The sequence below is a fragment of the Meleagris gallopavo genome, chromosome 21 (genome assembly GCF_000146605.3).
Source record: "Meleagris gallopavo isolate NT-WF06-2002-E0010 breed Aviagen turkey brand Nicholas breeding stock chromosome 21, Turkey_5.1, whole genome shotgun sequence".
In the NCBI taxonomy this organism is placed as follows: Eukaryota; Metazoa; Chordata; class Aves; order Galliformes; family Phasianidae; genus Meleagris; species Meleagris gallopavo.
Genome location: NC_015031.2, coordinates 9,530,153 through 9,556,591, shown reverse-complemented (window position 1 = coordinate 9,556,591; position 26,439 = coordinate 9,530,153). Strand labels below are relative to the sequence as shown.

Genomic DNA, 26,439 nt, shown 5'->3' with positions numbered 1-26,439 from the left:
GCGCGTCCCCGCGTGCGCGTTTCCTCCCCCCGCGCTGCGAATGCCGCTGTTGTGCTGCGGTGCCCGCGTTGCTGCTTCCCCCCCCAACACCCCCACCCGCTGGGGGGCTGCTGTGTCCCGAGGGGTTGCCCCATGCTTTGGGTGCTTCCCTGCACACCTCTCTGGCCTGCCATCAACCCCCTCCCCGCCGCACCAGCAGGGAATGACACTAAAGCCGTTCGCCCATCTCTCCTCGACCCAGCAGTGGCGGGGGGGCTGCGGGGTGCCCGAGGGGCCGCTGTGGGATGAGAATGGGGCTGGCGGGGCTGTGACTGCTGCGGGGTTTGTCCCCGTGTTATTTTGCCTGGGGACCAATATATAGAGCAGGCGAGGGCTGGCAGGACGCGTGTCCAGAAATAGTGCGGTTTGCAGCCGGCAAACCCTGAGGTGCAAATCGTTTGGTCATCCAGCACCTCAGCTACGCTTAGGGCAAGCACTGAAAAACATGGGCCCACGTCCTGGCCCCAGTCCCCGTGCCCACAGGGTACCTCGGTGGTGGGGGATGGACCCACCCCCTGCCCTGGGCTGAGACAGGTGTAATTGCTGTGCCGGCGCTGGACTTTGCTCTGTGACGAGCAGCGGCTGAGCCCTGTGCTGTGTGTTGGGCCCTGCTGGGGGGCACACTGCAGCTGGGAGGCACATAGCAAAGCAAGGCCGCGCTGCAAGGTGAGGGCACAAACCATGCAATGGCACGTGCTGCTGGTGGCCCGTTGCACGGTGTGCCCCTGAGTCTGGGCCCTCCTTCCCACAGCACTGGGCAGTGGGGTTTTGAAACGCCCAGGTTGTGCGGTTGCCCTGCTTTGTTGCCAGGTGCACACACCCCGTGGTGATGCATCGGAGCTCTCGGGCACAGGGCTGTGTTTGCCATTTAGCCGTGACCCCTGTCGCTGTCTTCCTGCATGGGAAGCCCCAAAATCCCACTTCAGACAAAGGCTGGCAGCATGCTGTCCTGATGCATCTCAATAGTGTCCACAAGGCAGTGTGCAGAGGCTGGAAAACCCCTAAATCTCCTTGGAGTGCGGAAATCTTGTGCTGGCATCCGGCAAGGAGGCTGGGAGCCGTGGCACGGGTCTCCATTGCTATTCCCAAACTGAGCACGAGTGGAGCACGGGGACCCCAAAGGGCTGCCAGCCCTGGGCTCCCACCGCCGGCACCACAGGGCAGGCAGCAAACTGGTGCTGCAGGTCCCTGCGTCGGGAGCGCGTCGGGCGAGATTGCGTGGAGGGGAGTGGCCCCGAGTTGCAGTGAGTGCCTCCCTCTCTGCCGGGCACCTGTAGGGCTCACAGGGGGGGAGAGACCCTCAGGGTCGGGGGGTCACCTCGCATTGGGGTCAGCACGCAGGGGACATCACAGCAAGGACCTCGTATGCAGTGCATGGGCGAAGCTGGCGCTGGCGGCCGCCTCTCCCACCCGTGTCACAGCTCATGCACGCTGCCACCCGAACACACCCAGATAATCCCGGAGCGAGCTCGGGCCGAGGCAGGCAGGGCGCTGGGTGAGTGGATCGGGAGCGGGGTCAGAGCGTTGGGCGATTCAGGAGCAGGCGGTGACCTCGCGTTGCGTTGGGTGCACGCAGCGGTGCAGCTGGTCGGCGGTGCCGGCTCATTAACCATGCAGCTCCTACCGCCCGTTCCCTCCGCTGCTGAGCATACAAAGGCCGGCAGGCAGCGTGTGCGCGGGGGAGAGGAGCGCTGAGGACAAAGAGCTGCGCGACGCCTGGGGCCCCAGCGGCACCTGCCTTCGGCTGTGCCACCCAGCGGCACCAAGCGAGGGTCCCGGCAGTCCCTGTCCGCCCTGGGTGAGCCTGGGGTGCCACGGCCGAGCCGTGCTGTTTGGGGACACCAAGCAAGTGGGTGACCTGGGATGGGTGCGTGGGTGTCCCTCTGCCAGCACCGAGACCCCAGAGCTGTCACCGTGATCCCCTGATCCTCAGTGCAGGGGAGCTTTGCTGCACGGTCTGTTGCTGCAGATGCTGGGGCTCACGGCTTTGTGCCCTGTGTCCTGCTGGGTGCAACGGGGGACACATTCCACTGCAGGGATGTGGCCCAGGGGGTGGTGATGCTTCAGTGGAGCTGAGCCACAGCTCTTCCAGCATCACATAGCACAGCATGGCATGGCACGGCATGGCACGGCATGGCACACGTGCTCACTGGGTGCCCATAGACCTGCTGCTGATGTACTAACCAGTTTCCTGACACCCTCAGAGAGCTCTACCGCAGGCGCTTCCAATGCAGGGAGCTTTCCTGTTGTCCTTTGTGCCGAGGTTAAGTTCCTGCGCGGTGTGGCTTCCTGCCCTGTTTATATATAGCTGTCAGCCCGTCCCTTGCTGCTTTCCCACCCGGCTGGTTGGGTTTGGGGTTGTTTACGCACAGCCCCGATGCACAAGGGAGGTCGGTGGGTGGTGGGTGGCAGGGTGGGGACCCTGTGGTTGCCCTGGGGCTGTACTGGGAGCCTAGGGGGGAGGCCGTGGCATGGCTTTGCCATGGGTTGGGGCCCTCCCCCCGCATGGGATGCCCAAATGAAAGAGCGACTGTTCCTGGAGGTCACACAACTTCACGGGATGTGCAGCGCCCTGCTAAAATTGGGCATTTTTCAGCACTTCGGAGCGATGCAATTTTACAGGTTCTTGGTTGTTAGAGAGTGCTCAGTCAGGGCTGTGTGCTGGGGCTTTCTTCCCACTGTCAACACTGTGAAAATGGCCAGATTTGGGGAAATCTTCCTGCCCATGCCTGGAGGTGCGTGGGATTGTGTCCTAGAGGTGCATGGGGTCATGCTGAGGCTCTGGGCTTGTTTTGGGGCACACTAGGCATGGGATGGCAGCATGGGGGTCGGTTGGGTCAGTGTTTTCCATGCACTGTCTGACCATGTCTGTGCGTTGTCCCACAGGCAGGCGGCCGTGCCACAAGCAGCAGCACCATGTTCAACCTGATGAAGAAAGACAAGGAGAAGGATGGGGCCAGGAAGGAGAAGAAAGAAAAGAAGGAAAAGAAGGAGCGGATGTCGGCGGCCGAGCTCAAGAGCCTGGAGGAGATGAGCATGCGGAGGGGCTTCTTCAACCTCAACCGTGCGTCCAAGCGGGACTCCAAGGCGCGCCTGGAGATCTCCAACCCCATCCCCATCAAGGTGGCCAGTGGCTCTGATCTGCACCTCACCGACATCGACTCCGACAGCAACCGGGGCAGCGTCATCCTGGACTCAGGCCACCTGAGCACGGCCAGCTCCAGCGACGACCTCAAGGTGGACGACGCCAACTTCAAGGGCTCAGTGCTGCAGCGGGCGGCCAAGTTTGGCTCCTTGGCCAAGCAGAACTCACAGATGATCGTTAAGCGCTTCTCCTTCTCACAGAAGAGCCGCGATGAGAGTGCATCGGAGACCTCCACCCCCTCGGAGCACTCAGCAGCCCCCTCCCCGCAGGTGGAGGTGCGCGCGCTGGAGGCTCAGCTCTCCAAGCAAGGCACACCCCAAGGGCATCCCCGCACCCCTCCTGTGCCCTCCACGCTCTCCAGACCCCCAGAGCTGGTGAGCAAGAGGTTTCCTGCAGAGCTGCGCCTGCCCGCCCTGGTGCCCCCGCAGCCCCCGGCACCTCGGCAGCTGGAGCTGCAGAGACGCAATACCGGCGATTTTGGCTTCTCGCTGCGCCGCACCACCATGTTGGACTGTGCCCCTGATGGCCAGGTGTACCGCCGCGTCGTGCATTTTGCTGAACCCGGCGCCGGCACCAAGGATTTGGCACTGGGATTGGTGCCGGGCGATCGCTTGGTGGAGATCAACGGGAAGAATGTGGAGAACAAAACACGGGATGAGATCGTGGAGATGATCCGGCAATCCGGTGAGACGGTGCAGCTGAAGGTGCAGCCCATCCTGGAGCTGAGCGAGCTGAGCCGCTGCTGGCTGCGGGGTGCCGAGGGGACGCGCCGTGCCGCATGGGATGTGAGTACTGGTGTCCCCACTGCACGTGTCTGGGTTGGCACAGGGCGTGGGAAGCAGTGGATGCTGCGGATCTTCCCACTGCCTCCCTCTGCACTGCTCACCTCCCTTCCCACGGAGGAGTACGGGGAAAATCCTTTTGTTTCCCACCGGGTGAGAGGATGGGAGTGCTAGGAACCTCTCTGTGCTGTAACCCCAGGTCTCATGGGAACGGTGCAGGACAGGGAGCTGCAGAGGGTTTGCACAGCCCAGCGTGCACAGTCCGTGCTGTATAAATAGAAACTCAATGGCTGGGTGACCCACATCTTTCCCGTGTGCTGCCGGCTCCGTTGACCTTGCTGAGGGCATTACACATCCTGGGACGCTGTGATCCTATGGAGATGGACCCTACACACAGTGGGCTGTGATGCAGAGCTGTGGGGCACCCCATGCTGCGGCACTCCAGCTTGGTGCGGGTGCACAGTTGCTGCCAAGCGAGTGGAGGCTGGCAATGTGCCGGTGGCAGTGAGAGCATGGTGCTCAGGCTGGGATGGGGGAGGAGGAAACACTGTGCCCTTGGAGTGTGGGGTGCAGTGAGAAGCGTGGCACGCGGCCTCATGGTGGGTGCTGGCATGGCGAGCGCATACGGGCAGCAGTGCTCTTCCCATTTAGCAGGCACCAAGCTGAGCCTGGTGCTGCAGGGTTGGTGCCTGCAGGGAGTTAAGGCATAAATCGTGGCAGAAGCAGTTCCTGGAAAGGAGCCGTCCTGTGCGCTGGCCACAGATGGCTGCTTATCTGCAGGATATGCCGTGCAGCCGGGGCGGGCTCTGGGCTGCAGCCAGCACTGTGCTCTGTGGGCTCCCAGCAGTGCCCTGTGTTTCCCAGCCCTTTCCTCCAGCTCAGGGCATGGGCACCCCCTGTCCACACAGCTCTGCACCAGTTTGTCCTGTGTCCTCCCTGGCAGCTGCAGCTCTCTGGGGTCCCTGGTCCTGCAGTGAGGACACCAGGGAGACACCAAGGCTTTGCAGGTGCCACCCGCAGTGCCAGGGGTTGGGATGGACGCAGCTAGAGTGTCCGTCTCCCACTGAGGCGGTGCAAGGTGCTGATGCACACAGGGAGGCCCAGTGCTCCCCCAGGCCCAGCTAAGCTCCCTGGAATGTTTCTGGTCCTAATTTAAATAAAAATGATCCTTTTTGAAACAGGAAATTATAGACATATTTTGGGCTGTTGCTCCAGTAGCCCCTCCCCGACTGAAGCGGGGAAGGTGCTGGGGTTTAACCCCTCCACGGAGGGACCCATGGAGTCTCCTTCATCCCACTGCCCATTCCTGTGGTGGGGACCAGGAACAGGAGGCACTGAGTGTGATACCTGGGGGAGTTCTGGGCAGACCATTGTGCTATGGGGTGCCAGCCATGCTCTGGGTGCTGGGCAGCCACCCTGGCTCAGCTCCAGGCTCCTATTTATTTATTTACCAGTGAAATTCCTCAGGCAGGGTGCAGGCATGCGCCGTCCAGCTCTGGTGGGACAGAAATATTCCAGAAACGCACCCGATCCGGCCAGACCACAAGCATCCGTGGCCCTGCTGGCACACACTCCACGCGCCCTCACCGGCCTTGGGCACCCATGTCCAGATGTGCTTCCTCCTTATTTCCTTGCGTCCTCTCTGAAAAGCTCCTCATTTACCATTTATTCTGCCTTTGCTACGGGGACAGTGCTGTCCCCACTGCAGGGGTCCTCAAGAGACCCCAGGGAGGGGGCTGGTGCCATGCTTTGGCCGTAGGGTTGGGACATTGTGGCTGGGCTGTGGGTTCCTACGGAGGCAGACGCAGCCCATGGGCACCAGCACTGACTTCCAGGCACATGTCAGAGCCCAGTCCCACTGTCGGAGGACACGGCCATGACCTCTTGGCTGATAACAGCGTGGCTGCCGCCGAGGACAGCAATGTCACTGCTGACATGCTCTGCTGTGCCACCCCTGACGCCATCCCCAGTGCAGAGCCCAGGAGAGGTGTGTGGAGAGGGTTTGGGGCAGCTGTGGGATGGGGGTGTTCACCCCATAAGTGGCTCCAACCTGCCTGTCTCCTGCAGCAGTGGTTTTGGCTCAGGGCACATCTGATGTCCAGGGTGGACAGGAACTACCATGATACCTCCTGGCATCCCGATGCCTGGTTTTGCCGTCTCCATTGTTCATCCTGTCATGGTTTGGGGCACTTTCTCTGGTGCTGTGGTGCTGGGATCAGCCGCTGCAGCTCAGTTTGGCACGAGGACAACCCTCCGTGCCACCCCGCGGGGCTCAGGGCTCTCTGTCCCCAGCATTACTCCTCGAGGCCACCCCAATGCGGTGCCACGAGGAACCTCAACACAGCACTGTAGGGGCGGGCAGCGGGACGGGGGCCGGACGCTTCCCAAGCAGCCTCAGGGCCCACATCACTTCCTCCAGCAGCGGGGGAGAGGCCCCGCTGCCCTCCCGTCCCCCCCCTCCGTGCGCCCTCCGCCTGCTGCGCGCGCCGCCGGGGCCCTCGCATTCCTTGGCTATTTTTAGGGTGGCCCTATCAGCCCAGCTGTCCCCGCACCGCCGCCAGCCTCACCCACCGCCTCGCGCCGCGCTCACCCCCTGTATCCCCGCGGTAAGGTGGGGAGCTCGGGGCAGTGGGGGGGCACTCCCTTAGTGGGGTGGAGGCAGCAGCGGGGGCCGCTTCTGGGAGGGGACCCTGTTGTCGGGTCCACTTGGAGAGGGGGCGTGGGGGGAAAAAGAGGGTTAGGGGGCCTCTGTGCCCGGAGCGCCGTGCTCAGGAGGGTGGGAGGGGGCCCAGGTGCTGAGGGGAGGGTGCTGCGATCCCACATGGGTCAGGGCGCTCCTCCGTGCTTTGGGGCGGTTCTTTGCGGCACCCCAATGGGCAGAGCCGCGTCGGCCCCGCCAAGTGTCGGGGTGCGGTGCTGTGTGGGGGCAGTGGGACCCTTTGGGGGCTGCCCGGCTGCTGGCACGGGGTCGGGCTCAGAATAACCCCCGGCGTGCGGAGCGCGTGCGCGGGGCAGAAATATCCCTGCGCTCACCCCGGCATCTGCTTACAGCCGTGGGCTGCAGCACGGTGCGCAGCGCTGGGGGGTGAGAGAAGCGGCTTTTTTTGCAGAATGAGTTCCCATCCCCAGGCGCTGCCTACGAACAGGGCTGGCTCAGCTCAGGGTCCCTGGGTCCCCAGCCCCATCCCGCTCACTTCTGCCTCTTTCCCCCAGCCAGGGCCGCGGCTCCATGAGACATCGCCATGGCCTTCTCGTCCCGCTTTGCGTTCTGGGAGCAGAAGGGAAGTGTTGCTCGTGGTTGCTCGCACCCTGCACTGCCCCCCAGCACCCATCACACCCATGGCAGTGCTCCTGGGGCCGGAACTCCCCCAGCACTGAGGCACCCCCTAACACGACCCCTAACCACATCGCCAGCACTAACTCACTCTAACACAAACGGGGATGTGAAGGGGCTCTATCAGTCGCCGCACCATCCAGCTGCAGTGCAGCCCTCCTGCTTTGGGCTTGCTGTAACCAGGCTGTGCCTTACACCCTCCACCCCATCCTGCAGATTTCCGTGCTGAGGCTTTGCACCCCCCCCTCCCACCAAAGTGCCACAACGAAGGGCCATGTGCTGTCCCCACAGTGCACCTTTGAGGGCTGAAATGCTCTCCTCTCCTTTGTGACCCTCAGGTTAAGGACGAGGACAAAGCCTTAGCTGTGAAAAGACCCGGGAAGGAGGACGGGGCTGTAAGTGCTGCAGGGCATGGGGCAGGGCGCACAGGGCTGGCTTAGGGCTCGCCCTTGGCTGGGGCACACCTCTGAGCAAATCCCCCTCCTGCAGCTGCTGCGGGGCAGCATGTGGGGTGTGGGTGCTTTTGATGGTGGACTGTGGTCCCTGCCCCACAGAGTGGCAGGACAGAGGTTCAGTGCTTGCTCTGAGTTAATGCAGCAGCTGCCATAATTGTTAGAAGGGGATGTCTTGCAGGTTGCCCCATGCGCTGCAGTAAGAGTGGGCTGAGCACAGTGATTTTTTGCCCCATACCTGCAGCTCAGGGGTTGACAGGCTCCTGGGTGTGGGGACAGGGAGGTCGGTATCGTGCCCTCCCCTTGGAGCTGTAGGGTGGGCAGGGAGGGGGCTGACCCCTTGTCCTGGTGGGCAGTGCTCTGTCCGATCCCCACTAACCCCCTGCTGTCTTCGTGGCTGCAGCCAGAGAGCCCAAGCCCAAACGCTGCGAAGGATGCGGCACCCGCAACCCCAAAGCCCGACCCCCGGAAGAGCCCCGACCCACCCGCAGGGAGCGCAAAGAGCCCGGAGCCGGTGCTGAACGGGGCCACCAATGGGCCTGAGGGACCCGGGGCGGGCGGCGATGCGCAGGGGGATGACGGGCAGGGGCTGTCCCGCCGCAGAGTGGTGCGGGTGGTGCGGAAGGTGGTGCGCAGAGTCCTGCCTGGCGACGATGCTGGTGAGGTGAAGCCCCCCGAACCCGTGCCGCCCCCCAGAAAGGAGGAGACGGTCCCCCCCGCGCCACCCCCTCCGCCGCCCCCGGCCAAACCATCCGCTCCCGCCAAGCCGGAGCCCAGAGATGAGATCTCAGCAGGGCTCACAAACCTCATGGCCAAAGGGAAAACCAAAGAGCACCGGGCACGGGTCCGGCCGGGGGACAGGCGGGAGGAGAAGTCCCCTGAGCCAGCTGCAGGTGATGCAAAGCCGGCTGTGTCCCCGGGTGCCAAAGCCACACCAGAGCCTCCGGCACGGCCTTCGGGAGGGAAAGCGGAGCCGGCAAAGGCGTCCGCCCCGAAACCCACCGCCCTGGAGAGGCACAAGGTAGCGCGTGTGCATACAGCATGGGTGCCCTAACCTGTGTGGCAGAGCATGGTGTGAGCTCACCCGCATGGCGTGCAGTGGTTTTGGGGTATGCGGGGTGTGCGGTGACACGTGGGGACGTAATTTGGGGTGCACCCCGTCACACTGCCCCTTATCTCCCCGTCGTGCTGATGTCGAGAAGAAGCAGCAGCCTGGTGAGAAGCGACCGACCCCAGCAAAAACCGCCCCGGGACCCCCCCAGCAGGTGTGTGGGAGCAGGGTTTGCAGTGCCACGTGCCCTGCAGGGCTGCCCGGGGCGGTGCTGGGTGCTGTGGGTGTCCCACTATCGGGACGGTGTTGGTCCCGGTGGGCTGTAGGGCTGAGCAAGTGCTGGTGATGTCCTCTGTGCCACCAGCAAGGGCTGCAGGGCAGCTGCCCGCTGCTAATGGTGCTCTGCCTCCAGGCTGCGCCCGGCCCCACGCCCCAGCTGAGCCCATCGGAGGAGGCCCAGCGCCGGCTGGAGAGGATCTTCTCTGCTTCTGTAATTCGGGTGGAGGGGTTTGATGCTCAAGCACGGCCCTGTGCTGTGCAGGATGGGCTTAGGGTTAGGGGTAGGGATGGGAATGTTATTCTGTCCTCTGCGTGCGCTCGCATGGGGCTTTTGCACCCCCAGATTTGGCCACTGGCCCCATGGTACCACACTGGGTGCTGCTGGCTGCAGTCAGCAGGTTTGGCAATCGCCGCCCTGAGCGGTGCACGTGGCCTTGGGAGCCACTGTGCCGTGTCACCATCCCTGCGTGCATCACGCGGCTGTGCCGGCTCTGCTCTCTGCCTCTCACCCCTCTCTTCTTTCTCTCCTCCTCTCTCGCTGCTGCCAGCTGGACCCTGTCACCCCGGCCCCCAGCCAGGTACCGTACCCCCGTCCTCAGCAGCTCTCTGCCCCTGCCGCCCTCCCGCTGTCTTCTGTGTGCCACTGGGCCGGCATCTGCGCCCGCGCCTCGTGCTGGAGCGTAAGGCTTTCCCCACCACAGGGGGGCCAGGAAGGCACCCTGCTTTCCTGCATGTCCCAGCATGCAGCACCATCCCTGGTAGTGTGCCTACCTGCACCTGTCGGCAGCCTCACGGTCACTGTGCACCCCCAGCTCTATGTGTCCTCAGCACCGTTGTGGCCAAGCGCTGGCCCCGTGCCCGGGGGCTTTGGGTGGCTGTGCTGTGCCATCAGGCTGTTTGCTTCCCCCATGCTCGCTGCGGGGCAGCGTGCCCCTTCTTACACTCACTCCCGATCTGTTGGCCCCGATAGGGACAAGCAGAGGATGCTCCCTCAGCCCCCGTCGGCCCCAGCCCTGCTGCAGCTCAGGTTTGTCTTTGGGGCTCGCCTGCTAGCAGATAGCAGCGATGTCCCCAAAGTGCCAGCCTGGCCTTTCCCACACCTGTGGGATGGCCACCAGTGTGCCGTGTCCTGTGTCCCTGCAGCACGCCGTGTCCCATGGCACACCATGTGTCCCTGCATCCCAGCATGGGGCTGCAGTTTGGGAACGGGGGTGACCGTGATGCATGCACCCCGAAGTCACTGTGACTTCATGTCTGTCCTCTCCATGGCAGGGACCTGGGGCTCCAATCCCACCCAAGGGATTCCTGGGTCAGCGGGATGTCAGGTGGGTTTGGGCTCCCTCCAGTCCCTTTGTCCCTCTGTCCCTCAGGCCAAGACAGAGGAGCAAATTGCTGCTGAGGAGGCTTGGTATGAGACCGACAAGGTGTGGCTGGTGCACAAGGACGGCTTCTCCTTGGGTGAGTCAGGGTCTGGCTGGGGCATGGGAGGCTTTTGGGACCCCGCTGAACCCCGTGCCCCCGCAGGCAGCCAGCTGCGGCCGGAGGAGCCCAGCGCCCTGCCCGAGGGCAAGGTGAAGGTGAAGCTGGACCACGACGGAGCTGTCCTGGAGGTGGAAGAGGACGACGTGGAGAAGGTAGGGCTGTGGGATGGGGGGGCTGTGGAGCGGAGGGGACCCCAGTTCTCCACCTGACCCCCTCCTCGCTGCCAGGCGAACCCTCCGTCCTGTGAGCGCGCGGAGGACCTCGCCAGCCTCCTCTACCTCAACGAGTCCAGCGTCCTGCACACGCTGCGCCAGCGCTATGGCAGCAACCTCATCCACACCTACGCCGGCCCCGCCATGGTGGTCATCAACCCGCTGAGCTCCCCTTCCATGTATTCTGAGAAGGTGACGCTGGGATGGGGGGAAATGGGGACACGTCACCTCGCAGAGCCGCCGCCGCTCGGGGTCGGGGTGCTGAGTGCCATCCCCGCAGGTGATGCACATGTTCAAGGGGTGCCGCCGGGAGGACACGGCCCCGCACATCTACGCCGTGGCGCAGGCCGCCTACCGCAGCATGCTGATGGGCCGCCAGGACCAGGCAGTGGTGCTGCTGGGTGCCAGCGGCAGTGGCAAGACCACCAACTGCCAGCACCTCATCCAGTACCTCGCCACCATCGCCGGCAGCACCGGCAAGGTCTTCTCCGGTGAGTCCCCTTGCATGCTTTGCGCTCACGGCGTGCTGCTCTCTCGCTTTCTCACGCCGCCGGCCCCGCACACCGCACCGCCCCGCTTGTCTTCCCGCAGCGGAGAAGTGGCAGGCGCTCTACACGGTCCTGGAGGCTTTTGGCAATAGCAGCACCAGCATGAACGGCAATGCCACGCGCTTCTCCCAGATCATCTCCCTGGATTTCGACCAGGCTGGGCAGGTGGCGTCTGCCTCCATACAGGTGAGGGGCTGCACAGCCTCCTGGGCACCAGAGCGGCTCCATCCCACGGGGGTTTTCTCCTGATCTCTGCAGACCCACAGCCTCACTGTGGTTGCAGCCACACTGTGCTCGCTCACGTCTTTGCGTCCTGATGCGCACGGGCAGTTGGAGGGCAGAGCACAGATTAGTTTGGCTCCCTTTGCTGGCTGGATTGCGCTGATACCAGGGGGTCTGTCTCTGGTGTGATAGCAGCAGCCCTTAAAATGGCAGCTCCAGTGGTAACAGGTACATGCCAAGCACGCTCGGCAGCACCAGGAGAGATGCTCATGGCTCACTCAGATCTTTGTATTAAGCAGTGTCTTCTGACGGAGGGCACAGATACCTCTGTGCCATCATGGGGACCCAGGGCTGACAGCAAGGCCCAGGCTGGGGCTGGGGGTCTTAGTGGGAATGTGTCCCCCAGGGATGGTTCCCAATCCTTTCTCTGTCTCCCAGACGCTGCTGCTGGAGAAGCTACGTGTTGCTCGGCGCCCGGCCAACGAGGCCACCTTCAATGTTTTCTACTACCTGCTGGCCTGCTCCGACAGCACCCTGCGGTGAGTGCGGCCCTGATGGGGGCTCAAGAGGCTCCTACCTCAGTGGGGACCAACCTGGGGGTTTTCTTCTGACAGGACAGAGCTGCACTTCAACCACCTGGCGGAGAACAACGTGTTTGGCATCGTGCCCCTCACCAAGGTCCTGTGTGCTGTTGGTCTGGGTCGGGGCTGCAGTGGGGCGGGGGACATGGGGAGATATGGGCAGAGGGATTGCACTGTGTGCCAATGGCTCTCTTTGCTCCTTGCAGCCAGAGGAAAAACAGAAGGCCACCCAGCAGTTCAACAAGCTGCAGGCTGCCATGAAGGTGATGGGCATCTCCAGCGATGAGCAGAAAGCCTTCTGGCTGGTCCTGGGGGCCATCTACCATCTGGGGGCTGCTGGAGCCACCAAAGGTAACAAACTGCTTGGGGCCGGGATGCGTTAATTAGCTGAGCTCGGGTCTGCTGGGTGTTCCAGTGCAGTCCTCTTGGCTCTTGGCACCTGGACTTGTCCTGACAGCTCTCCTCTCCTTCACTGAGGGCAGGAAATTTATTATCAGGTGGGCTCACAGGGTGCTGGGTGCCTCTGTGGCTGCTCTTCTCCCTATGGGATCTTGTGCCACCGTCAAGGTGCTGAAAGCCTCCTTTGCTGCTTTCAGGCTCACAGGAGAGCCTGGGATTTCGCAAGGGATTTTGCGCGTAGGGGGGAGAAAGATGAGAAAGGAATGTGAGGAGAGCCCCATTTGTGCTGTGTTTTGGAGGGGTTTGAAGGACACTGCACTGTCCTCAGGGTGTTTTGAGGCACTAGAGGGCAGCAGGACCCCACTGCAGCACTGCTGCGAGGATGTAAGGGTGGTGTGGGAGCTCCTACGTGGGGCTGGGGGCATCCCCAAATCCCAGTTATGGGCAGCATCCCTACGTTCTGCTTGTGGGGAGTGCTCCAAAACCTGGTCAGGAGGAGTATCCCCACATCCTGGTTTGGAGTTTGGCACGGGTTTGGGCATCCCTATGCTGCGTGCCGCGCTGTGCCGTGCCGTTGTTTCTAACCCCTGTCTCTGTTTGCATGGTGCATGCTGCCCTTTTGCAATGCAGACGCCGACGAAGGTAATGTCCTGTTCTCCGCGTGCCCCTGCCTTCCCCATCCCCTGCGCCACTGCCTTCCCTCTGTTGTGTCACCATTAACCTGCTCCCACTTCCCTGCATCTGTGTGCCCATCTGTCTGTCCTGCCACGTCATGGTGGCTGAGCAGGGCCATGTCCCCAGACCAGGGCAGCTCAGAGCCCTGCGCCATCTCAGGGCTCTGTGGGTGGCAGCAATGGAGAGGGCTGTCTCTGTGTCCCCAGCGTGGCTCTGCCTTGCAGAGGGAAAAAGCTCCTTATCCTCATCTCCTCTAATTGAGCCCCAAAATGCCACCTCAGGAATGTCTTTCACATGCCACCCCTGACCCTAACCCACCATGGGGAACCCTGTGGCCACTGGGTATAGCAACAGAGCCCCACACGTGTGACAACCAGTGCTGAACTTCTCTTTCTCCTCTTTAGCTGGCAGGAAGCAGTTTGCACGACACGAGTGGGCTCAGAAAGCCGCCTACCTGCTGGGCTGCAGCCTGGAGGAGCTCTCCTCCTCCATCTTCAAGCACCAGCCCAAGGGCAGCCTGCAGCGTTCCACCTCCTTCCGACAGGGCCCCGAGGAGCCGGGCATGGGTGATGGCACAGGTAGGGTGCAGGTGGCCCTGGGGGGCATATGGCCAGGGATGCTCAGGGCACAGCGATCCCCTCCTGCAGGTCCCAAGCTGACAGCGCTGGAGTGCCTGGAGGGCATGGCTGCAGGCTTGTACTCGGAGCTCTTCACCCTGCTTATCTCTCTGCTTAATAGGTATAGAGTGGGGTTTTCAGGGGTCTGGGAGTCTGGCAGCATTCATCCATCCACACATCCACCTGCTGTCCCCTGCAGGGCACTCAAGTCAAGCCAGCACTCGGTGTGCTCAGTGACGGTGGTGGACACCCCTGGGGCACAGAACCCCGAGGTGGTGGGGCAGAGCCGAGGGGCCACCTTTGAGGAGCTGTGCCACAACTACGCCCAGGAGCGCCTGCAGCTCCTCTTCCACCAACGCACCTTCGCCCAGGAGCTGGAGCGCTACAAGGAGGTAGCAGGGACCCCCTGGCCACTGGGACCCCCTCCTCTCCTTTTCTTTCTGCTCCAGCATTGTCAAGTCCCTGTGATCCCCCTTACTTCCCAAACTGACTAACCAGAGATCGATCCAGACCGAGTCAAACCCAATCAGCTCTGACACTGTCTCTCTGCACCATTGGAGTTTCCATAGGGGTTCCCAAAGTCCAGAGTAGCAGGGCAGTGGGAACCCCCTCAGCCTTGATCCAATTGAACTGAGACCCAAGCATCCCTAATGCTGGTCTGCAGTCACACAGTCTTTAACCGCTTCTCTGTCCGTCCTCTCCAGGAAAACATAGAGCTCGCCCTGGCTGACACAGAGCCCACTTCCTGGGGCTCTGTAGCTGCTGTAGACCAGCCCTCCCACCAGGCACTGGTAAGCACCCACATTCCTCATGGCCACCATCCCAGCTGGGTTCCAGCTTTGCTGTGGCCATCTCCATCCCCCAGACCTGCTCCCATAGCGTGGATGAGGAGCTGGAGGCATTAGTGCTAATGAGGGGAAGAAAAGGTGATATAAGATGCTTTCTGAAGGCTTGGGAAAGAGAATTAGGTTGCATGTGTGCAGCAGGCTGCAGAGAGGATGGCGAGGGTCTCTGGTGGTCCTCAGGGTGCTCTGGTCCCCAGAGTGCATCCATCCTTTGGGTACTCTGGTCACCAGGGTGCTTTAATCACTGGGATGCTCCGGTCCATGGGGCACACCAGTCCTTGGAGTGCGCCTGTCCCCAGAGTGCTTTAATCCCTGGAGTGCTCCAGTTCCCAAGGTGCACAGATCCTTGGGGTGCTCTGCTCCCTGGGGTACCCTGTCCCCAGGGTGCTTTAATCCCTGGGCTGCTTTGCTCCCTGGGGTGCACCAGTCCCAAGGCCGCTCCAGTACTGGATGGGGCTGCAGAAACCAAGTGGGGCTGATGGCGCTGGCCCCACACTGGCTTTTCACTTACCTGAGTGCATTATTTTGCTCCCCAGCAAGGTTGTTGCACTGCCTATTGCCTTTCTTCGCTGGGTGCACACTAAGCAGGGGTTGCCTCACATGGTGCAGAGTTGCTTTGCTGCCTGTGTTGCACATGCAGCCCAGGTTTCCCCCCACTCTTCCCCATCCCCTCTGGCGTCCAGGCCCTGGTGTAAGTGCAGTGTCGCCCACAGGTCCGCTCACTGGCGCGCACTGACGAGGCACGGGGGCTGCTGTGGCTGCTGGAGGAGGAGGCCCTGCAGCCAGGCGGCAGCGAGGACACCTTGCTGGAGCGGCTCTTGGCCTACTATGGCCCCCAGGAGGGGAGCAAGAAAGGTTAGGATGGGGACCGACACTGCCTGGATGTGTTGACCAAGCCACCTGTTGTCCCCGTGCCCAGCAGTACCTTGTGTCCCTACAGGGCATGACCCGCTGCTGCCCAGCGACAAACCCCGGCACTTCTTCTTGGGCCACAGCTCAGGCACCAACTGGGTGCACTACGATGCCACGGGCTGGCTCAACCACGTCAAGCACAATCCGGCCACCCAAAACGCCTCCGTGCTGCTTCAGGAGTCACAGAAGTGAGCAGGGTCCCCAGTTTGGCGGTGCAGAGCAGGGGGCGGTTTGGAGGAGGTGGTTTTGGGGGTGACGATGCCTTTGTACCCCCCAGGAAGATCATCAGCAGCCTGTTTGCGGGGCGCGGCAGCTCGGCGCTGGTGCTGTCGGGCTCGGTGGCAGGGCTGGAAGGGGGCTCACAGCTGGCCCTGCGCCGGGCCACCAGCATGCGAAAAACCTTCACCACCGGGGTGGCCGCAGTCAAGAAGAAATCGCTGTGCATCCAGGTCAAGCTGCAAGTGGTGAGCAGGAGACGCTGGGCTGGGGGGATCCCACCGCCATGTTTGTGCATCCTGTCACCCTGCTTTGGGTACCCGCAGTGGCACGGGTGTGAGACCCCAACAGCGCCTCCCGTGTCACTGCTTTCCTGTCCCCATAGGATGCCCTCATCGACAGCATCAAGAAATCCAAGCTGCACTTTGTGCACTGCTTCCTACCCAAAGCGGCGGGGAGCGGTGGGGACCCCCGAGGGCCGCCGTGCCGCCGGGTGAGCGGCAGTGAGCTGGAGCTGCCTGCCGAGCACTGCGAGCCCGCGGGGCTGATGCAACTGGATGTGCCCCTGCTGCGCGCACAGCTCCGCGGCTCCCGCCTGCTCGATGCCCTCCGCATGTACCGCCAAGGTGAGAGCCCCCCCTGCGGGTCAGATCCCCGTGCGTTCTCCTCGGGTCCCCCTGGGGATCCCCTTTGGCGCAAGCTTCGCTTGGAGCAGTGCTGCTGCCAGTGTCCTCCCCCCAGCTGTTGTCACACTGGGGACACACATGGCCTTACTTGGGTGTCTGCGCCGGTGCTGCCCGGCTGCTGGCAGCTCTCCCAGGCTGCGGGTGACACACGTGTCTCTGCTCTCCCCCGAGGCTGCTTTCTCCCCAGATCTTGGCCAAAATTGTTCAACGCGGCCAAGGAAAGCCTCGTTCCGTGCAAGGAACAAACGAAGGAAAGGGCACGGGGGTGTGCCTGGCTGTCCCCCAGGTGTTCTGGCTGCCCCATAGCTGCCCCATGGCCCTGCTCTCCCCACTCCAGGCTACCCTGACCATATGGTGTTTGCTGAGTTCCGGCGGCGCTTTGACGTGCTGGCCCCACACCTCACCAAGAAGCACGGCCGCAACTACATCGTGGTGGATGAGAAGCGGGTACGCAGCCTTGCACCCCCACATCTCGCATCCCACACCCTGTGTCCCACATTCTGATGCTTCTCCTTCCCCACAGGCAGTCGAGGAGCTCCTGGAGTCGCTGGACCTGGAGAAGAGCAGCTATCACATGGGTCTGAGCCGGGTAGGAGCCCTGCAGGGACTTCCCTGCTCTCTGTGGACAGGGCAGGGGCGGGTGCCTGGCACAAGGGCAGCACTGTGCACTCCCCCTACGCCATTCCTCGGGGAACAAAAGCCCCACACAGGGCCACCCACGCCGGGATGAGGGCCACAGAGCTGGAGACGAGGGGAGAGCACCCTGTTCCCATTGGTGTGACACCGGAGGGATGCTGGCATCTCACTGCGCTCCCCCCTCCAGGTGTTTTTCCGTGCTGGCTCACTGGCCAGGCTGGAGGAGCAGCGGGACGCGCAGACCAGCAGGAACATCACCCTGTTCCAGGCGGCGTGCAGGGGCTTCCTGGCACGGCAGCACTTCAAGAAGAGGAAGGTTCGTAGTGCTTCTCCCCTCCCCGCTCCTCTGCGCACAATTTCGCCTAAAATGGGCAGTGCAGCCTTTCTGCTGCCGCCTGGCCCAGCGCCTCCCCCTCCCGCCTCCACTGAGCTGTGGGGAGTTGTGGGGCCGACTGTGGGGCCGGCTGTGGGGCTGTGGGCTTGGTGCTGCCCCACGGTGCCGGGATGGAGCAGCGGTGCCAGCTCCCACTTTATAATTAAAGATTGCGTAAAATAGGCATCGCTGCAGCACCTCGGTGCTGGAGGCAATTGGATAGATAAGGCAGGGGCAATTAGCCTGCTTGATAATGAAGGGGAGTGTGCCGGGGTGCTGAGCACCCACGCATCCCAGTCGGCCGGTGATCCCAGACCTGACGCCGTGCCCCGGTGCAGATCCAGGATTTGGCCATCCGCTGCGTGCAGAAGAACATCAAGAAGAACAAAGGGGTGAAGAACTGGCCCTGGTGGAAGCTCTTCACCACCGTGAGGCCCCTCATCGAGGTGCAGCTCACTGAGGAGCAGATCCGTGGCAAAGACGTGGGTATCGCCGTGCCGCGGGGATGGGGGAGGGCTGGTGATGGGTAGAGCAGTGAGGTGGGATGTGGGACCCTGTGTTGGATGCAGGACCCAACGGTAGGTGAGATGCATGACCCCATGGTAGATGTGGGACCCTGTGATGGATGTATGACCACCCCATGGTGGACGTAGGAACCTGTAGTGGGTGGGGTGCAAAATCCTGTGATAAATGCAGGACCCCATGGTGGATACAGGACCCCGTGGTGGATGAAGGACACTATGGTGAAGGGACCCCGTGCTGGGTGAGATGCAGGACACCCCATGGCCCCCAGCACCAGGCTCAAATTGCTCCCTAATTTGTGAATTAGCATGTCATTAGCATCCCAAGAGCTGGCTGTTGCATGAGCCCAATTGCAGGCGTGGAGAATGGAAATGAAACCGCGTGCCAAGAGGCGTGCACAGGGGGGAACCAGACACTGTGCCCCCACCTGGCACAGAGCCACTGCCTGGCTCAGCTTTCACCCTGACCCACTGAGTTGGTGTCTGAGCTGAGGGCTGCACGGTCCCCTCCTGCTCCCATCCCCTCTCCTGTGGGGGCTCGTGGACCCCTCTCCTCTGGAGGCTGCCAGGCATTTCGGTACCATTTATGGGGTTGGAGTCGTGCTGGGAAAGTCCCTGCCCAGCCCTTGGCAGGGGGAGCCCCCATGCTGCCCGCCCCGTGCGGGGGGAGCTGGGGGTGCTGCCAGCCCCATCCCCTCCCTCACCGCTCTGTTGCAGGAAGAGATCCAGCAGCTGAAGAGCAAACTTGAGAAAGTAGAGAAGGAGCGCAACGAACTGCGGCTCAACAGCGACCGCCTGGAGAGCAGGGTAGGTCCCAGCCCTGCGATGGGCGCAGCGTGCTGCCGTGCCCCCCCTGCCGCTACCACATCCCTGCTGTCCCCAGATCACGGAGCTGACATCGGAGCTGACAGACGAACGCAACACGGGCGAGTCAGCCTCGCAGCTGCTGGACGCTGAGACGGCCGAGAGGCTGCGTGCCGAGAAGGAGATGAAGGACCTGCAGGTATCCAACCGTGCCCCTGCCCACCCCCGCTGCCGCCCCACGTCCCTGTGAGGCTCACCGTGTCCCCTCCCCAGGCAAAGTACGATGCTCTGAAGAAGCAGATGGAGTCCATGGAGATGGAGGTGATGGAGGCTCGGCTCATCCGTGCGGCCGAGCTCAACGGGGAGCTGGATGACGATGACTCAGGTAGCGTCCCACCATGGGCACAGCGTGGGCACAACATGGGGTGCCCCGTGCAGCACCGCCCCGCTCAGCCCCCACTTCCCCGTGCAGGTGGCGAGTGGCGGCTGAAATACGAGCGGGCGGTGCGGGAGATCGACTTCACCAAGAAGCGGCTGCAACAGGAGCTGGAGGACAAGCTGGAGGTGGAGCAGCAGGGCAAGAGGCAGCTGGAGCGCAGGGTGAGTGCCACTCCGCACCGCGGTCCCCACCATCGCCCCCCATGCCCACCCCGCAGCGCTGACCCCCTGCCTGCCCTGCCCACAGCTGGCAGATCTGCAGGCGGACGGTGAGGAGAGCCAGCGGGCGCTGCAGCAGCTGAAGAAGAAGTGCCAGCGGCTGGCGGCCGAGCTGCAGGACACCAAGCTGCACCTGGAGGGCCAGCAGGGCCGCAACCACGACCTGGAGAAGAAGCAGCGCAGGTGGGGTTGTGCGGCACGGCAGTGGTGTGGTGACATCGCTCTCAGAGCCTCTCGCAGAGTGCTTTTACCATTTTAGCTGGGGCTTGGGCACCCCACCAGCTCCCACTTGGCTAAGGTGCTTCACACAGGGAGCGCTGCCTTCGCTCTGCTTTGGACATGAGGGATGCTCAGGGTGGGAGCACCCCTTTCCTGTGCCGGGGGACCCTTGTGCCACGTTGCGCAGCTCCGCTCTCTTCCCATCCCCTCTCCCAGCCCCAAAGTTTGCTAACGTTATTAAGCAGCGGGGATGCTTTCATCTCATTATGGTAATGATCGCGCACACAAATACAGCGAGAGAATCCAATCTAATTAATTTCAATTTCCGCGGATTGGAGTCTGTGCTAATGCAGCTGTTTATTACCCGGCGCAAAGAAAAATGGGGATTAGCTGCCGGGATGCGTAAGGCAGGTCACCGAGCCGGGGCAATTTTCCAAGCCCTGGAGGCAGCGATTTCCCAGCAAACCCCTCTGATCCCATCCTGGGAGAGGCTGAACTGCAGGCACACACCCCGGTGGCTGCGCAGGGATGGGACGGGGAGCTGATGCCGGAGGGAAATGCTGGAGATGGGGGTCCCTGAGCGTGCCGTGCTGTCGCCGTGTAGGTTTGATGGAGAGCTGTCGCAGGCGCACGAGGAGGCGCAGAGGGAGAGGCTGCAGCGGGAGAAGCTGAGCCGTGAGAAGGACGTGCTGGTGGCTGAGGTGTTCAGCCTCAAGCAGCTGCTGGAGGTGAGCGGTTCCCCATCCAGCAGCGCTCCTCTCACCGTGACACACACCGCTGTCTCACCGCCACGTCCCCATCCCAATACAGGACAAAGATGCAGACATCGCCGGGCTGACGCAGCGGGCGGAGGCGCTGGAGGCAGAGCTACAGGACATCTCCTGCCAGGAGTCCAAGGACGAGGCGTCTCTTGCCAAGGTGAAGAAGCAGCTGCGCGACCTGGAGGCCAAGGCGAAGGACCAGGAGGAGGAGCTGGATGAGCAGGCTGGCACCATCCAGATGCTGGAGCAGGTAGGGTGGGCGGGGAGGGTTTCTGGGCGGGGTGGTTTCATGCAGGGCTCTCATTACTGGGGATGGGCCCGCGGAGGCGGCCGCCCTCACCGCGCCGTCAGGCCTGGTTCCCAGAACCCCTGGTGCCATGGCACGGCACGTTGCGGCGGGGCGGGTGGCACGGGCAGACCCGGAGCAGGGCGTTCTCAGGGTGAGCGGGGCAGCAGGCTGCGGTGTCCCCATGCCCCCACATCCCCTGGGCTCTGATGGACCCTCCTTTTTCAGGCCAAGCTGCGCCTTGAGATGGAGATGGAGCGGCTGCGGCAGACCCACGCCAAGGAGGTGGAGAGCCGTGACGAGGAGGTGGAGGAGATCCGGCAGTCGTGCCAGAAGAAGGTAGGCCTTACCTGTGGCCCTGCTGCACTATGGGGGCCAGGATACATCCCAGGAGATGCCGGGGCCGTGGTCACACAGTGCTCGGATCCCACACGCCCGCTGCCCAGCTCCAGCAGCCCGGCAGGTCCGACCGGTCCTGGGCATCATGTGCACATTGCACAAATGGGAGTCACTGCGTCTGGCCCGGCAGGTCATCAGCGTCCCCAGGGCACGTGGTGGCACACTCAGGATGCTGGCGCCATGGCCCCAGCCGGGCTCACCCAGGGTCATATTAAGCTGGACTGAGTTGTGACCTGCTGTAGTGGGTGTGGTGATGATGGATCAGTGGTTGGACTTGATGATCTTTGTGATCTTTTCAAACCATAATGATTCTATGATTTCTATAAAAGAGGAAAGATTTAGATTGGATGCTGGGAGAAACTTCTGTACTCAGATGTTGGTGAGGCTGCGGCACAGGCACTGCCCAGAGCTGTGGGTGCCCCATCCCTGGAGGTGCCCGAAGCCACGACAGGGCACTGGCCAACCCCATGAGTAGCAATCTGCCCACAGCAGAGAGTTGGGGCTGGGTTGGCTCTGTGATCGCTTCCAATCCAGCTGCTCTGTGATTTTATGGTTCTAGATTCTATGATTCTATGGTTCTATGGTTCTACAATTCTGTGGTTCTACGGTTTCTGTGATTCTATGATGTGATGGTTCTTGCCGCAGCTGAAGCAGATGGAGATGCAGCTGGAGGAGGAGTATGAAGACAAGCAGAAGGTGCTGAGAGAAAAGCGGGAGCTGGAGAGCAAACTGTCTGCAGTCAATGATCAGGTAGGGCACAGGGCACCCAGTGGGGGGTTGCCATGGCACAGGGCATGGCACGGACTCTCTGCTGCAGGCCAACCAGAGGGACTTCGAGACAGAGAAGCGCCTGCGCCGCGACCTGAAGAGGACGAAAGCACTGCTGGCCGATGCACAGATCATGCTGGACCACCTGAAGAACAACGCGCCCAGCAAGAGGGAGATCGCCCAGCTCAAGAACCAGGTGCGTGGCCCCGAGAGGCTGGGGGTGTCCCATTGCCCCCTGGCTGGGTGCTGAGCTGTGCTCCTGCAGCTCGAGGAGTCCGAGTTCACCTGCGCAGCCGCTGTCAAAGCCCGCAAGTCCATGGAGGTGGAGATTGAAGACCTCCACCTGCAGATTGATGACCTCTCCAAAGCCAAAGCAGCGGTAGGACATTTTGGGGGTTTTCCCACTCAGAGGGGGACATGCCCGTGGGGAGACCCCTGCCCGTGCTGTGCTCCCTTCCCTGGGGGCTCAGCTGGGCAGGGTGGGGTGCAGAGGTGCAGTGGGTGATGTTCTTTCCCCCCAGCTGGAAGAGCAGCTGAGCCGACTGCAGCGGGAGAAGAATGAGGTGCAGAGCCGCCTGGAGGAAGACCAGGAGGACATGAATGAGTTGATGAAGAAGCACAAAGCAGCAGTGGCCCAGGTGAGGATGGACATCCACACCCCTTAACACCACTCCCCTGCCCACCTCGCTAACAGCCCAGCTCGTCTCGCAGGCATCCCGTGACCTGGCACAGATGAACGACCTCCAGGCACAGCTGGAGGAGGTCAGCAAGGAGAAGCAGGAGCTGCAGGAGAAGGTGAGGAGCCAAGCTGGGGTGGGAGCACCTAAAAGCCTTATGGGTCCCCCAGCATCACGGGGGCTATCCCCATGGCGGGGCAGAGTGGGGAGGGCAGGATGCTGGTGCTGAGGCTGCCTTCCCACAGCTGCAAGGGCTGCAGAGCCAACTGGAGTTCCTGGAGCAGTCCATGGTGGACAAGTCACTGGTGAGCAGGCAGGAGGCCAAGATCCGTGAGCTGGAGACCAGGCTGGAGTTTGAACGGACACAAGTCAAGCGCCTGGAGGTGGGCACTGTCATCTCCCTTACAGACCCATCCTCACTCCCCACGGAAGTGTCACAGCGCTGTGACCACCACCATCCCTGGGCCCCCCATGCTGCACAGTGCTGCTCCCGCGGGCGCTGATAACCGTAATCCACCACCCAGCCTGGCAAAGTGCTGCTATTTCCCCGCATTGACTTAGTGAAATTATAGACTCTCCCAACCCCACTAAACGCAGCCTGCTTTATATTCTGCCTTTGCAGCTCTCTGCCGGGGGAACTGAGCAGCTTAGCTCTCCTCTTAATATTTTCCTAGCTGTTATTTCCCTCCCCGCTCTCTCTGCCGGGGCCATAAATATGCAGCGGCTGGCTCGGCGGCTGGCAGCGAATGGAAGCTATTTTTTCCCTACATTACATGCTGTAATTACTTCACACAAAGTTAAATCTATTTTTCCAATTCACCAAAGCTCCTGCAATTGTTCTACCCCTTCCCTGGCCCCTGGGGGGTGGTTTCTCATTCCCCTCTACCTCTTTCCTATCCCCTCATGTAAATTCATGGGGCTGGGATCCATCCTGGTGTGAAGACCACAGTGGGTGGGTGTTTCTGCCAGGTGGGGGGCACGCAGGGGGGCAGAGCTTTGGAAGGGTGAATGCATGGATGCACGCATGAATGGATGCATGTGTGTATGGGTGGATGGAGCACAGGGAGAACGCTCGCTGCTCCACAGAGCCTGGCCACGCGGCTGAAGGAGAACATGGAGAAGCTGACGGAGGAGCGGGACCAGCGAGCAGCTGCCGAGAACAGGGAGAAGGAGCAGAACAAGAGGCTGCAGCGGCAGCTCCGTGATGTCAAGGAGGAGATGGGCGAGCTGGCCAAGAAGGAGGCGGAGGCCAGCCGCAAGAAGCACGAGCTGGTGAGGGCATCACTGCTGAGACCCCACAAATTGGGATTCCTCTTCCCCGCAGCCCAGGCTCACCCCACTCTGTCCTCGTAGGAGATGGACCTGGAGAGCCTGGAAGCTGCCAACCAGAGCCTGCAGTCAGACCTGAAGCTGGCCTTCAAGCGCATCGGGGACCTGCAGGCTGCCATCGAGGATGAGATGGAGAGTGACAGCAATGAGGACCTCATCAACAGGTGAGTGTGCCTGGAGCTGGCTCCTGCATGGGGCACGTCACCTGGGCTCACTGCTTCTCCTCGCCACTTCTGAAACACCAAGGGGGCCCTCGGTTCTGCCCAGTCCTGGCAAGATGCTGTCCATCCATCTGTGCACCCATTGCATCCATCCATCCATCCATCCGTGTATTCATCATTGCACCCATGCATCCACCCATCCATGCATGCACCCATTGATCCATCAGTCCATCCATCCATCCATTCGTCCATTCATGCATCCATCCTTGCACCCACTCACCCACCCATCTACCCACCCATCCATCCACCCATCCATCCATCCATCCATCCATCCATCCATCCTTGCACCCATGCATCCACCCATCTGTGCACTGTGCACCCACCCACCTGCCCACCCCTCCCTTCACCCGCAGCCTGGTGCAGCTTCACCTGCTGCCACATCCCCGGCCACAAATCCTGAGGACATCTGAGGGACCCCAGGATCAGGGGCAGTGTGGGGTCTTGGGGCGCTGGAAACCAGCCCAGCCCTGCAGATGGGCTCAGAGCAGCGAAACCTTTCCCCTCCCCATCTCATCACATCTCATCCCCTTTGATTTGTTCTCCATTCGTCGCCCTGCCCGACTTGGTTTCCTTCTTTTTTTAAATTTTAATTTCATTTGATTTCATTCTGTTATGTTTCTCCCCACCCACCCCCTCCCAGTTTGCAGGACATGGTGGCAAAGTATCAGAAAAGAAAGAGTAAACTGTGAGGACCTCCTCTTTCCTACTCCCCCATCCCCTAACCCTGCTCACCCCCCTGGGGCCGGGGCCCCTGCATGCTGCTGGCCCAGTTTCGCATGAGCTAACAGCACCCCAGAGTTTGTTTTATGGGGCTTTTTTTTGGGGGGGGGAGGAAGGGGCGAAGAGGGGGGTTATTTTATTGCATTTTATTGCCTGGATGTATTGCAGGGGAGGGAAACGTGCGTGGCGGAGCGCAGCTCATTGCTTTGAATGCAACAAGGAGGATTCATATATAGGAACCGTAACAGCCCATCCCAGCATGGGCTGAGCCTACGGCCGTGCAGATGGAGCGGCCCTTTAGGATGGCATTACCCAACCCATCCCCAGCAGCAGCCGTTTAGGATGTGGGAGCCCGGCGGGGTCAGGGGGACGCGGTGCTTCGATTTCTGATAGGCGCCGCGATCTCCCTAATGAGAGCAGCGCGCGGTCGGGTATTAGCAGAGATTTACACCAGGATGCTCTCAACGTGGAGAAATGGATTTTGCAATGCAGACGGCACCTTCGTGCTAAAGGCAATCAATATGGTTACCAGCGACCGTTATAAATTAGATGTTTTAAGGCAGATAGGGCTTTTTTTATGTCTGTCCATAAATCAGGGGCTCTCCGTCACGGTGGGGCCGTAAATCTGTCCGTGCGCCCGCCGTGCCGGAGTCGTTTCTGTTCTGCCTGCTAAACTCCTGTTTACCCAGGGACATCAACGTAGCTCTTCCTCGCGGTAATTCTGCACTTGACGGCAGCCTATAAAATGAACCCACTTATTTCCTCTCTGTGAGCTCGGCATCCCCCGTGTTTCTGGAGCCGTGCCCCGCGTGGTTCTCCACCTCGTGGTTGATTTTCTGGCTATATGGCTGTGCACAGCCAGGGCTGCGCTGAGCCCAGTGGCCCTGCATCCTTCTGGGGGTGGTTCTGGGGCTCGCAGAGCATGCAGTGTCCTGAGATGGAGTGGGGCAGAGGGATGGGGATGGGTGGCACAATGTCACACATCCCTGAACCACATCCCGGGACTCATCGCTGTCTTTCTCCCACCAGCGACGGTGACTCGGATGTGGACTCAGAGCTGGAGGACCGTGTGGATGGAGTGAAGTCGTGGCTGTCCAAGAACAAAGGCTCCTCCAAAGCGCTCTCAGATGATGGCAGCCTGAAGGGCAGCAGCAGGTGGGTGCAGGTCTGGGTGCCGGCAGCGTGGCTAAGGCTGGGCATTGTGCATGGTGTCAGGAGAAGTGTGAATCTGGTGAGCAGCTCAGTCTCCACTGGGGACACATGTAACCAAGTGCTAGCACGTCCACAGCTTCACACACATTTGGGGATATCCCTGACCCCTCAGCATTCTAGCTCTGTATGCAGCCTCCCCAAATGGGCAGCAGTGATGGACTCCATCTTTTCTCACTGGCAGCTCTACCAAATCCCTCCATCATCCCACATCCCTCCATCATCCCTCATCCCTCCATCATCCCACATCTCTCCATCATCCCACATCCCTCCATCATCCCTCATCCCTCCATCATCCCACATCCCTCCATCATCCCACATCCCTCCATCATCCCTCATCCCTCCATCATCCCACATCTCTCCATCATCCCACATCCCTCCA

At 61.6% G+C, this 26,439-nt stretch overlaps 2 protein-coding genes across 2 annotated transcripts; both read left to right on the top strand.

Annotated features, from left to right (window-relative positions):
* Window positions 1-1,380: 1,380 nt before the first annotated feature.
* On the top strand, window positions 1,381-26,415 carry MYO18A (myosin XVIIIA; the record flags this gene model as incomplete). The annotated part of the gene is made up of 43 exons (XM_019621868.2): window positions 1,381-1,534; window positions 2,926-3,969; window positions 9,631-9,660; window positions 10,053-10,109; window positions 10,453-10,540; window positions 10,607-10,716; window positions 10,792-10,968; window positions 11,057-11,267; window positions 11,368-11,510; window positions 11,985-12,085; window positions 12,161-12,224; window positions 12,334-12,478; window positions 13,157-13,168; window positions 13,606-13,779; window positions 13,849-13,939; window positions 14,018-14,210; window positions 14,523-14,609; window positions 15,377-15,518; window positions 15,604-15,763; window positions 15,853-16,039; window positions 16,177-16,417; window positions 16,815-16,924; window positions 17,001-17,066; window positions 17,301-17,429; window positions 17,825-17,968; window positions 18,725-18,814; window positions 18,891-19,010; window positions 19,085-19,196; window positions 19,284-19,411; window positions 19,497-19,651; window positions 20,292-20,415; window positions 20,498-20,698; window positions 20,963-21,073; window positions 21,779-21,883; window positions 21,951-22,097; window positions 22,167-22,280; window positions 22,423-22,539; window positions 22,613-22,696; window positions 22,824-22,961; window positions 23,665-23,850; window positions 23,932-24,071; window positions 24,769-24,813; window positions 25,878-26,415. Coding segments are annotated over exons 2-43 (6,531 nt in total), but the record flags the coding sequence as incomplete, so codon positions are not given.
* Window positions 3,976-7,258, top strand: LOC109370686. Its single transcript, XM_019622052.2, has 2 exons — window positions 3,976-6,572; window positions 7,180-7,258. The coding sequence occupies exon 1, from the start codon at window positions 5,344-5,346 to the stop codon at window positions 6,316-6,318; it is 975 nt and encodes a 324-aa protein (XP_019477597.1). The 5' UTR covers window positions 3,976-5,343; the 3' UTR covers window positions 6,319-6,572; window positions 7,180-7,258.
* Window positions 26,416-26,439: the final 24 nt, after the last annotated feature.